This window comes from Calidris pugnax, unplaced genomic scaffold (genome assembly GCF_001431845.1).
Source record: "Calidris pugnax isolate Ruff unplaced genomic scaffold, ASM143184v1 scaffold107, whole genome shotgun sequence".
Lineage (NCBI taxonomy): Eukaryota > Metazoa > Chordata > Aves > Charadriiformes > Scolopacidae > Calidris > Calidris pugnax.
Window position 1 is genome coordinate 3,152,880 of NW_015090901.1, and position 11,751 is coordinate 3,164,630.

General features: G+C 48.3%; 3 protein-coding genes across 4 annotated transcripts in view; 2 read left to right on the forward strand and 1 right to left on the reverse strand.

Moving 5' to 3' along the window:
* The window catches only part of FEN1 (flap structure-specific endonuclease 1), a 2,862-nt gene extending 296 nt beyond the window's left edge, over window positions 1-2,566 (forward strand). The window contains exons 1-2 of one of the 2 annotated variants that reach the window (XM_014948860.1): window positions 224-361; window positions 466-2,566. In XM_014948860.1, the coding sequence (XP_014804346.1) occupies window positions 467-1,618 (1,152 nt within the window). In that variant the 5' untranslated portion in view covers window positions 224-361; window position 466 and the 3' untranslated portion in view covers window positions 1,619-2,566. Of the gene's footprint in view, window positions 1-223; window positions 362-465 lie in introns of those variants that run through there. The other variant, XM_014948859.1, reaches the window with a different exon arrangement.
* Window positions 2,567-6,309: 3,743 nt separating this feature from the next.
* LOC106892006 (olfactory receptor-like protein COR8) lies at window positions 6,310-7,392 on the forward strand. The gene is made up of 3 exons (XM_014948873.1): window positions 6,310-6,364; window positions 6,641-6,911; window positions 7,026-7,392. The coding sequence occupies exons 1-3, from the start codon at window positions 6,310-6,312 to the stop codon at window positions 7,390-7,392; spliced, it is 693 nt and encodes a 230-aa protein (XP_014804359.1).
* Window positions 7,393-9,710: 2,318 nt separating this feature from the next.
* LOC106891936 (olfactory receptor 8I2-like) lies at window positions 9,711-10,664 on the reverse strand. Its single transcript, XM_014948766.1, has one exon. It carries the CDS (start codon window positions 10,662-10,664, stop codon window positions 9,711-9,713), a length of 954 nt encoding a protein of 317 aa, XP_014804252.1.
* Between the last annotated feature and the right edge of the window lie 1,087 nt (window positions 10,665-11,751).

Below are 11,751 nucleotides of genomic sequence, written 5' to 3' on the forward strand. Positions count from 1 at the left end.
GCAGCTGGAGAGGCTGAGGGGGGCCTGGGGGGTATAGGGGCAGCCGAGGTGGGGATTTGTGGGCCCGGAGAGGGCTCAGTAGAAAGGAAGAGGGGGGGGATAGTGGTGAAGGAGGAGAATAGGAGGATAACGGCGGGCCCTGAGGAGGAGGGGTGGGAATGGTGGGTCAGGAGACCCTGAGGCAGGAAGAAGAGGAGGTAGCGGTGTGCTGGGGAGGCTGAGGTGGGCCTGTATTAGTGGGTAGGGGGCTAGTGATGTGCTGAGGCTGGAAGCCACGCAATGGCAGCCAGCAGAGGCCGTAGCCCATGGGATAATGGTTTGCAGGAGAAGCAGCCACCTCCCTTTTGTCCTCCCTGCTTAGGTGGTACACCACCCACCCCCACAGCCCAGCTCTTAACCCCCATCTCCCCCTGGCACCGTGCATGTGCAGAGGCTGATCCCAACCTCCCCTTTTCTGTTCCCCAGGATGGGAATCCATGGCCTGGCCAAGCTTATTGCCGACGTGGCTCCTGGCGCCATCCGGGAGAATGACATCAAGTCTTACTTTGGCCGGAAGGTGGCTATAGATGCCTCCATGAGCATCTACCAGTTCCTCATCGCCGTGCGGCAGGGAGCTGAGGTCCTGCAGAACGAGGAGGGCGAGACCACCAGCCACCTGATGGGCATGTTCTACCGGACCATCCGCATGGTAGAGAACGGCATCAAGCCCGTTTACGTCTTCGATGGCAAACCCCCCCAGCTGAAATCGGGAGAGCTCTCGAAACGAACCGAGCGCCGGGCTGAGGCTGAGAAACACCTGCAGGAGGCTCAGGAAGCCGGAGAGGAGGAGAACATTGAGAAGTACAGCAAGAGGCTGGTCAAGGTGACCCAGCAGCACAACGATGAGTGCAAGAAGTTACTAACCCTGATGGGCATCCCCTACGTGGAGGCGCCGGGGGAGGCTGAAGCCAGCTGTGCTACCTTGGTGAAGGCTGGGAAGGTCTACGCAGCAGCCACAGAAGATATGGATTGCCTGACCTTCGGCAGTCCTGTGCTGATGAGGCATCTTACTGCCAGCGAGACAAAGAAGCTCCCCATCCAGGAGTTTCACCTGAACCGGATCCTGCAGGATCTAGACCTGACTTGGGAACAGTTTGTGGATCTGTGTATCCTCCTGGGCTGTGACTACTGCGAGAGCATCCGTGGCATCGGGCCCAAGCGAGCCATCGAGCTCATCAAGGAGCACAAAAGCATCGAGAAGATCGTCCAGCAGATCGACACCAAGAAATACCCTCTGCCCGAGAACTGGTTGCACAAAGAGGCCCAGAAGCTCTTTCTGGAGCCCGACGTGGTCGACCCCGACGCCGTTGAGCTGAAGTGGACCGAGCCCAACGAAGAGCAGCTCGTCCAGTTCATGTGTGGGGAGAAGCAGTTCAACGAAGAGCGGATCCGCAACGGGGTGAAGAGGTTGAGCAAGAGCAGGCAGGGCAGCACCCAGGGCCGCCTGGATGACTTCTTCAAGGTGACGGGCTCCATCACCTCCGCCAAGCGCAAAGAGCCAGAGACCAAGGGCTCAGCCAAGAAGAAAGCCAAAACCAACAACAACGCCGCCGCCGCAAAGACCAAGAAGGGTAAATAACCAGACTGTCTGACCACAAAAAGAAAACCACCACAAAACCCTGGGATTTTGGTTTTTTTTTCTGCTCAAACAGGAGTTTTAGGCTAATAAAAAAGGCTCGTCTTTTCTGTCCTGCGTGTTAGTGCTAGGAAGGATGTTGCTAAAGTGCTTCCCAAGGATGTAGCTTAGGGAATTGGAGAAGTGTCTTCCCTCACAGCGGCGCTAACGTAGGAGGCTGGGAGAGAGGAAAAAGCCACAGCCTGAGGGGGTTTAAATTGGGGGGGAACCAGGGAATTGCATTAAACGGCGGCGTTTAACGGTTTGAGATGTGATGAGGAGCGGAGGCGATACCCAGAGTGCGGAGTTAAAGGGAGGTGCTGATCACAAACACTCCCCCTGCTTTAAGAAATAATAAAATGGAAAATTTAGAGAGTAAACTTGGGTATAAATAAGAGGTTTCTGCCTCCACCATCCCTCCACAGAGAGGTAGGTGCCAGGAAGGCGAGCTGGATTTGGGAGGGAGACCTGAAATACCGGGCTGAACTTCTCCCTTTAGTGAGGATCGGGTGTAGGTGCTTCCTCCCCTTATTGTCATCACTTTTCTTTATTTAAAAAAAAAAAATTAAATGATGGAATATCCCCATTCCAGCAAAGTTCTGGCCCCCTCTTAGTGCTCAAGCTGAGCTGCGACTGCAGCTCTCCCAGCCTAGATTTTGCTGTTTGGTTCTGCTTTATGTTTTAAAAGGAAAAATTTTAATTAACCTAACACGGAAGCCTCTTCACTCCCCAATTTCCTGAGGTGTCCTTCCACTCGTACACGTACAGAAAGGTCCCAGACTCAGAAGGAAAAAAGATAGTGCCTCTTTTTTTTTTCCTTATTTTATTTTATTCTGTGTTTTGCGTAGTCTTTTTGTCTTGTTGAAGCGATGTCCCGGGGTTGATTTTTCCAAATAAAATTTATCCACAAACTCAGCGTTTCTCATTCTCTGGGAGAAGCAGCTTAGACCTCGTTGCTGGAGGAAAAAATCACAGGTTTAGAGGGAAACCTGTTGGTGACGACAGCTGACAAGTCAAGCCTAGGCCTGAATCTAGAAAAATTGAGTTATAATCCTGGTATTAACTGGTTTTTGGATGCTTTATAGACACGGAGCTTCTCGAGTGGAACCCTCTGCCTGGCTGCAGCTCATCCCACGTATGGGAAGGGCACCCCAGAGCAGAGCACCCCAAAATAACAAATCTGCTCCTCCCATCTGGTGCTTTTTGCAGGGTCTGGCCTTAACTGTAATTCCAAACCCTAAACTTGGAGATGATGTTGGGAAGGGGGAGCCTGGATGCTTCAAAGGGGGGCGGCTGGAGCTGGTGGGCTTTGAGGTGGACACCTGTGCTCTCCACCAGTGTCACTGATCCCGTCACCTCACTGGCAGAACCTGCACCCAGAAAGTGTTACAGAGAAAACCAGATTTTACAATCAATGTGTGGGGTGATGTTTTGTCACCCCTTGTCACTCTGAGCCACAAGCTTTTTCCCTCTGGCTGGAAGAACCCGCTCAGACAATTTAAGCAACTTCCAAGCATTCTGTCAGTGGTTTGTCTTTCCTGATGGAAGAGTGGAACCCAGGTGGAGTTTTCCTGGCTCTGTGGGATGGTTTTAGTGCCCACCACATCCCTCCCCCTCTCTCCTTCCTCCTCCCTCCCTTATTAAACATAGAAATCTCAGTGAAGCCCAACTGAAACCCTTTTTCCCTTGGTCTTTTTCCTCAGAGCTGCTCTCCAGCAGGTCAGCCCCGACCTGTCCTGCTGCAGGGGGGTAATAAATTCTGGAACAGGAGAACAAAGTCCCAGAATCCCATTAAACATTATTCAGCACCTCAAAGGGTTCCTTTCCCAGGTGAAAACTTCTCCCCTGCTTCACATCGGCACTGAGCAAAGAAAGGTTGAGCCTCACACTGTGAAGAGGGACAGGACCTGAGTCCAAACGTCTTCCCAAATCTCCTGGGAGTTTCTGATAATCCCTCCATGATGGCAGGAAGCTCTTTGCTCTGCTCTGGTTTACTCCAGGGATTTTTTTACCCCTGTGAGGAGCAAAGGAATAAATAAACCCAGAAGCTCTCACCCTTGGGGATGGTGGCGTCACCCGCTCGGGTCTAAAGGCTGGTGCCACCACCGTGGCTCCTCATGGACGGAGCTGCCACCTTCCTGGGTCTCTCTTCTGAGCATCCCACCTGTGAAAAGCTGCTTCCCTCCTCCTGTAGCACCTGAGGCATCTGAGGAATGGAGGAAAACGGGCCAGGCTTCTTCTTTCTGCCTTAGGACGGGCTCGAATCGCAGGGAGACACACCTGGCAGAGGGGTAAGGACATGATATTACGCAGGAAAACGGGACCGTAGGCTCAGGATTCAAATCAAGATCAAGATTAAACCCCAAGAACTCAAGTTAGGATGCCCTGAATCAGTATTCAAGGCAAAAGCTCATTAGCAGAATATACCCAAGCTATATACGTTCCATAAATCTGAATTTCTAGGCACTATCTTCAGCCTTTCCCAGTGTGTGCCACCACCTTATTGTGAAAATAAGAAAATACCTGAAAAGCTGCTCTTCTGCCCCAAAGGTGTATAAACTGATGGGGGCAGACAGCTACAGAGCTACACCGAGACCCGTAGCCTGGGGACGAAGGGGGTGTTAGTGCTCAAATCTTTGTATTCTTCTTAGATTTTTCTAAAAACACCCCACAGGACCTGGAGTGACCCATCTTCAGCCTCTCCAAGTGTGTGCCACCACCTTATTGAGCTAGAACCACCTAGAAAATACCTGAAAAGCTGCTCTTCTACCCCGAAGGTGTATAAACCAATGGGGGCAGACAGCTACGGAGCTACACCGAGGCCCGTAGCCTGGGGAGGAGGGGGGTGTTAGGGCTCAAATTTTTGTATTCTTCTTAGATTTTCCTAAAAACACCCCACAGGACCTGGAGTGACCCCCTGCTGCTGCAATATTATTCCTCATTGGGAGAAGGTGAGAGCTCAGATCCACCCAGCCCTTCTGCTGGGACTATCATGGATTTTTTTTTTTATATATAAAGAGGTTTGAGTGTTGTTAAAGGAAACTACATTCCTTTATTGGAAGGGAAAAAGCAGCAGCAGCCAAAACCTAGAAACATCCTCCCAGCTATTCCTGGTGTATCAGAGCCTCAGAGATATTTGTAAAGTGAAAAATCTCCCTGTTATGGGGATAAAAGTGAGAACCCAGGTTGGTACCAGAAAAGCCGAGTGCAGGGATCGAGCTCAGACGTGAGGGAGCCACTAATGGAACCCCAGAACCCCAAAATGATGCCAAAATAACACATTTCCCCACGTCCTGGTGCATGAGAAAAAACTGCCAGGCATCGCCCATTGCAAACAAATATTCCCCCTGATCTTTATCCCATCGATTTTATTATTAATTAAAACCGGTTCCACTATTTATACCAAAAAAAAGCTCACTGAATTCCTCACATCTGCTGCTCTCGGCCAGAAAAAGTAAGTAACTGCCAGTGGAAGGGGTTTGATTAGAAAAAATACTATGGGCAAGGTGGTGTGTGGTTTGAAAATGAAGGCTTTCTGCTTTGTGGAGCCTGCTGAAAATTATTTTTAATTCCCCCCCCACCCCAGATTCCCATGGATACGGCCAACAGCTTTTTATTACACGTAAAACCACCTTCGGTTTATACTTGAGCCTCACAATTGTGAGGAGCAGCCTGAAAAACCCCTCCCTTCCCTACCCTGAGTGGGGAAAAACAAGTAAATAACAAATGAGCTGGAGCAGATAAAAAAAATTAAGCGTTTCACTGTGATTTGCCACCCTGGGGAGGGGGAATATTTCCCTCTGTGCTGGGACCTGACAGAGTATCAGCAGAAATGTGGCAGCTCAGCCCATTTTTGCTCTCTAGCATGGGATTTTCTGTCCCCCCAGCTCACTGGGGGGCTGGTGGGGGGCAGCCAGGGCTCTGGCAGAGCCCATCCGAGAGGACACGATGGATTTGGGGCTCCCAGGGTCATCAGGAGTTGTGTGGATTCAGTCTTTTCAGGGGGGAAAATTAAACACCTTCCCCTTTTTCTCCCTTCTCATGAAATGAGAGGAAGGTTGCAAATCCTTTCATCCCCTTCTCCGGTTTTCAAATCATTAAATACTGGGGTTGTTTTAAGTTTTTTAAAAGGAAAAAAGTCCATTATTTTAAAAGTAAAAAGGACAAAGCCCTCAGGGGGGGAAATTAAATACCTTTCCCTTTTTCTCCCTTCTCATGAAAGAGAGGAAGGTTGCAAATCCTTTCACCCCCTTCTCCAGTTTTCAAATCATTAAATACTGGGGTTAAGTTTTTTAAAAGGAAAAAAGCCCATTATTTTAAAAGTAAAAAGGACAAAGCCCATTTTTACAAAAAATAAAGGAAAAAGGCCCATTCTTTTGAAGAAAAAAACCCTACCTTTTTAAAGGAAAAAAACCCTTTAAAAAAAAATTCAGCCTCCTGATTAAAGAGAATAAGGACAAAACACACCTTTTTTGAAAGGTTTTGGATGAGTTGCTCTGCCTGGGAGGATTTGTCGAGAACCTGAGGTGTTATCTCAAGAGTCAAAGCTTTGTGCTTTTAATGACTAATTGCTGTTTCTCTTTCCTATTCCACTTGTTTCTCTTTCCTATTCCACTCCGTTCCTCCTCCTTCCCGCAGGTTTGAGGAAGGGTGATATGGCTGGAGGCAACCACACCCCGGTGACCCAGTTCGTCCTCCTGGGCCTGACCAGGGAGCCAAAGCTGCAGGCTCCTCTCTTCCTCATCTTCTTACTGATTTATCTCCTCACCCTGATGGGCAACCTTGGGCTGATGACACTCATCAGGACAAACCCCCGGCTCCACACCCCCATGTACTTCTTCCTCTGCAATCTGTCCCTCGTTGACCTGTGCTACTCCTCCGTCTTCTCCCCGAAGCTGCTCGTGGGCTTCTGGCTGGAGAAGAAAACCATTTCTTACTCCGCCTGCTTCGCCCAGCATTTCTTCTTCCTCCTCTTCGTGACCACAGAGGTGTTCTTGCTGGCCGTCATGGCCTACGACCGCTACACCGCCATCTGCAACCCCCTTGTCTACGCTGTCTCCATGTCCCAGAAGGTCTGCGTTCGGCTGGTGGCTGGCTCTTATGTCGGGGGGGTCTTGAACTCACTCGTCCAAACGTGCTGCTTGTTGCCCTTGCCCTTTTGTGGCCCCAACGTCATCAACCATTTCTTCTGCGACACCAACCCCCTGCTGAAACTCACCTGCTCCGACGACCGCCTCAACGAGCTTCTGCTCGTCACATTCAACGGGACCATCTCCATGTCCGCCCTCTTCATCATCATCATCTCCTACCTCTACATCCTCTTCTCGATCCTGAGGATCAGTGACCGCCTCAATGAGCTTCTGCTCGTCACCTTCAATGGGACCATCTCCATGTCCGCCCTCTTCATCATCATCATCTCCTACCTCTACATCCTTTTCTCCATCCTGAGGATCAGGTCAGCCGAAGGGAGGCACAAAGCCTTCTCCACCTGTGCCTCCCATCTCCTGACCGTCACCTTGTTCTACGTGCCCGCAGGGCTCAGCCACATGCAACCGGCCTCCAAGTACTCCCTGGAGATGGAGAAGGTCACCGCCATCTTCTACACCCTCCTCGTCCCCATGCTCAACCCTCTCATCTACAGCCTGAGGAACAAGGATGTCAAGGAGGCACTTAGGAAGGCCACGGCAAATAAAGTTTTTGTGAGGTGCCTGTTGGCCAAACCGACCCCAATTAGTTGATAAAACTCCGACTTCTTCCCTTTTTCAATTGTTTCTGGTCCAGTGTCCGGGGGAGGAAGGAACCACATGGATTTACAGAAGCTGGTGCAGCCAATTTTAACCATGCTCTAAAATCTGCAGAGACTCCACATTAACAAACACCTGGTCATTACAGGGCTCTGACAAATAATTTCTTCTCATCTCTTGGGGTGGGTTTTGTTGGGGTTTTTTGTTTGTTTTTTTTTTCAAAAAAATGTAATAATTTCAAAAAAATGTAGATCCAGCAGCTCCATGTCCTTCCTGTCCTGAGGACTGCAGAACTCTCCCTGTTGTCATCTGCCACTTAATGTTCATTTGCACATGGCTGTGTCCCAGTTAGCCTGGAGACTGGGTTTTTTTCATTGCTAAAATACAAGATAAATACTCCTATCATGATTTATTTTAGATGGCCACAGAGATAATGATGTGGGCACACACTCTGTGGGGTTATACCAATAATTCAAGATATTTTTTTTTTGCTCAGATGTAAAAATCTACATTGTAGATACCTAATATAGAATTAAATAAAATCTATGCAGAGCATGCAGCTGAGCAGGGGATGTTTCTTCTTAAGAGTCAGCAACAGGAAGGAGGAGAAAAGAGATTTTTATAACACTTACCTTTTGTAACAGCTTGTTTTATCCTCAGCTTGGACACTAGAGGGTCTTGTCTGACATTAAGACTTGTTCACGCTACTTGCATGATCCAGCCTGGCTCAGGGAGTATCGAGGACCAGTTACTCTCTTAGGAAAGGCAAACTGGGAGCCGATGGTGGCCACAAAACAGGGTGAGCAATAGATTCACCCACAGGTGATGGTCCTACAGCTCCTGAGCAGAGCAGCAGCTCCCATCCATAGCCCAGGGGAAAACCAAAACCAGGGCTGGGACCAGCTCTAAAAGTAGCTAATGACCCAGGGCTGAGCTTAAATAGTGCCCGAGCCCTGGGCAGAGGGTGTGGGTGGAGACCCCAGGTGAGATTGGCCGTGGCAATTACCATCATTCCACTCCCTGTTGTCTCAGGGAGAGGGGAACTAGGTTTTTTTCCCCACTAAGTGCCCTAAACTCAGTTACTGCACCATGTCCAGCCTTCTCTGGTGTATCCCTGGGTGCAGAGGACAGAAGGACAGAGCAGAATGGAGCCATGAGCTCCTTTGCTGTGTGTTAACGATTCTCATCCCTCCTCCTGAGTTACCCAGAAAAAGATGGCTCAGATGTCCCTTCTCTGTTTCTCAGGGAAATACCTCCACTTTCCATGAAAACTCCATCAGAAACTTTGGTTAAAAGCTTTATAGCATTTCTCTTCACACCACCTTAAAGCTGGTTTTAACTGGTTGCCATCGCATTCATTCATTTTTCACCACAGTTCTTTTAGGAAGACCACAAAGGTGTTTATTTTAAAACATAAAATGTATTCACTTCGTCCTTAAACAAGCTACACCTTCTTACAGAAGTTGTATAGTTCATTAAACATGAAAGGTCTGTCTCAATTAAATGTTAAAAAAAACCCTTTGTCTACTGCTTTCTTTTGAGCATCTTCTACCTCAGCCGTGCGATGACGTACGGGAGGGTCATAACTCAGTCAAATGAGGCTCAGTGGTTGCCACACAAAGCATGGACCTCTTGTAGATCAGCCAGCAAAGTCATAGATCAAAAGAAAACCAAGATTCTTTCCAAGAAGATTTTTAATTGGGACACACTTCTGGCAACATGCCGACCTGTGTGTGCCCACAACAAGTCAAGGACCAGGTCCCCAGAGCCAACACTGTGGCTTGGAGCCTTTTATGGTTCTTCCATAGGTTGGTCAGGAATCAAGTCTGAGGTCACCCCCGGACCTTGCCCGGGATGGTCACATTCCACCCTGCCCTCACCAGGTCACTTATGGTGGATAAACATACCCCTCTTCTCAGCATGGCCTCTGGCCATGTTGGAGCTCTCCATATATCACTGGCTTTACCAGATCCTCAGATCTCCAAGTTCATTTGGGAAAAAATATTATTATCAAGCAGGCAATGAAAATATTAGTGATTATTTACCTCTAATTTGCGCATCCTTTTTGTTGGCAATGTTTTCATTTAACACAATTTGGACACAAAACATCACGGTACCATTTTGGTTTTGCAAGGAAAGGGCCAACAATTACCCTGATTAATTAAAGAAGGCTCATGCCACAATTAAAATAAATTGAAGTTGTTTGCAGAGAACGGTTCATTATGCTCGTTCTCTGTACCCTGTACTTGCTGTGTGATCTCAGACATAATGACCAATAATGCTTATTTCTTCGTTACCACTGAAGAGCTGTCTCAAAGCCTGGTTAGATGCAGCACCAGCTTCCTCACCCGCAGCCTCCTCAGGGCCCCCTTCACCTCTTTGTTCCTCAGGCTGTAGATGAGGGGGTTGAGGGTGGGGGTGAGGAGGGTGTAACACACAGAAACCACCTTGGCTCCATCCCCTGTGTGGGCCTTGTGAGGTTGGATGTAGGCCACCATCCCTGGCCCATAGAAGATGGTGATGGCAACCAGGTGGGAGGCGCAGGTAGAGAAAGCTTTGAGCCTTCTCCTGGCCAAAGGGATCTGCAGGATAGCATGGAGAATGTAGGTGTAGGAAAGCAGGATCATCACGACAGAGCCCAAGATGTTAAACCCGGCACTGGAGACCTGCAGGACCTCGTTGGTGTGGGTGTCCGAGCAGGAGAGCTGTAGAATGGTGGGTAGATCACAGAAGAAGTGGTGGATGCTCCTGGCCCGGCAGAAGGACAACCTCCCTGCCAGGATAGTGTGCACCAAGGAGGTGAGGAAGCCCATGGTGTACACCAGCACCACCATGCCGTAGCAACGCGCCCTGGACATGGTGGTGGGGTAAAGCAGGGGTTGGCACACAGCCGTGTACCGGTCGTAAGCCATCACCCCCAGGAGGAAGCACTCACAGATGATCAGAGCAAGGAAAAAGTACATCTGGGCAAAGCAACCCAAAAACGAGATGTGGCTCCTCCCCAGCAGGAAGATCTCCAGGGCTTTTGGGATGATGGTGGAAGAAAGGCAGAAATCTACGAAAGATAAATGCGTCAGGAAGAAATACATGGGGGTGTGGAGCTGGGGGTCGGCGTTGATGAGCAGGATCATCGTCAGGTTCCCCAGCACCGTTAGCACATAGAGGGAGAAGAAAACTGTGAAGATGGTGGTTTGTAGCTCTGGGGCATCAGAGAAGCCCAAGAGGATGAAGCCGGACAAAGCAGTGAGGTTTCCTCCCTCTGTCATTTCTTCACGTTAGATGAATTTGTAGAGAAATAAAATGAATCTGTGAAATAAATCCCTAAGAGAGAAATACTGTGGAAACACCAGAGTTTAATCCATAAGGTAAATGCAACAGAAAATGGTGTATTTTTTTTAAGAAAAATACAAGGCAACTGTGTTTCTGCCTTTAACCCAAACATCAAAGTGAAACAGGAAGGAGCCAATGACACAGTCGGGTATTAAAGGAGAATAATTCTGCTGTAATTTATATTAAAGGAGAATTATTCTGCACTAATGATACACTAAGAAATATCAAAATGTTTATTCAAGTGTAAAAAAATGAAGTCCAATAAACACATCCCAAAATGTGGAAAGTTCAAATTCTCACCACTGATTTATTGAAACTTTGAAGATTTTTTTTTCCTTTCTTTTGTTGTCTTTTTTTTTTTTTTTTTTCAGACTGGACCAGTGCTTTTCTGTGGCTTCATTAGTTTTGGTGCAGCCTTTTAATCATGAAAAAAACCCGTGCACTCAAAATTGTTTGGGTTTTTATTTTTAATTTCTATGTTTTTCTGCTTTTGAGGAAAAATGCCTGTGTGTGAGGGTTGGGCTGGAGCAGTGGTATTGCCTCTGGGCCAGCTCTGCTGTGATTGCGGTGAGCCGCCTATGACCAACCCAAATATCCACGTAATAGTGTTAAAATATTATATATAAACCAAACCTTTTAAAGCTTCAGCTTGGATATTCCCATCTCCCCCACTCAGCCTCTCTGCACATGAATTATCTGGTGGTAGATCCAGCTACAGATGAATTTTCTGATGGAAGATCCATCTACAGATGTCTCCATCCCAGCTAAAACCTCCCTAGATCAGTTGTAGATGGGGTCAGGAGCGTGGTTTCCAAGCACACCTCTTAGACTCTGTTTGGGCACTTGGATTCATGCCATGGATGCTCTTGGAGAGCACGGATGGGCTTCCTTTAGTCGTAGATGCACTAGTACATCCCAGCCACAAAACAGCAACCGATCCCCCGGTTTAAGGTGAATTAATAAAATACAAAAGGATCAAGCGAGGGCAGGAGTGTAATTAAGTCCCAACACCACTCATTTTAC

Bases quoted from the DNA above. Each gene is read 5' to 3' on its own strand.
- LOC106892006 (XM_014948873.1), top strand. From the start codon at position 6,310: ATGGCTGGAGGCAACCACACCCCGGTGACCCAGTTCGTCCTCCTGGGC. The intron at 6,365-6,640 runs GGGAGCCAAAGC...TCGTGACCACAG, and splicing joins CGTCCTCCTGGGCCTGACCA to AGGTGTTCTTGCTGGCCGTC. The intron at 6,912-7,025 runs ATTCAACGGGAC...TCTGCTCGTCAC, and splicing joins AACGAGCTTCTGCTCGTCAC to CTTCAATGGGACCATCTCCA.
- LOC106891936 (XM_014948766.1), bottom strand. From the start codon at position 10,664: ATGACAGAGGGAGGAAACCTCACTGCTTTGTCCGGCTTCATCCTCTTG.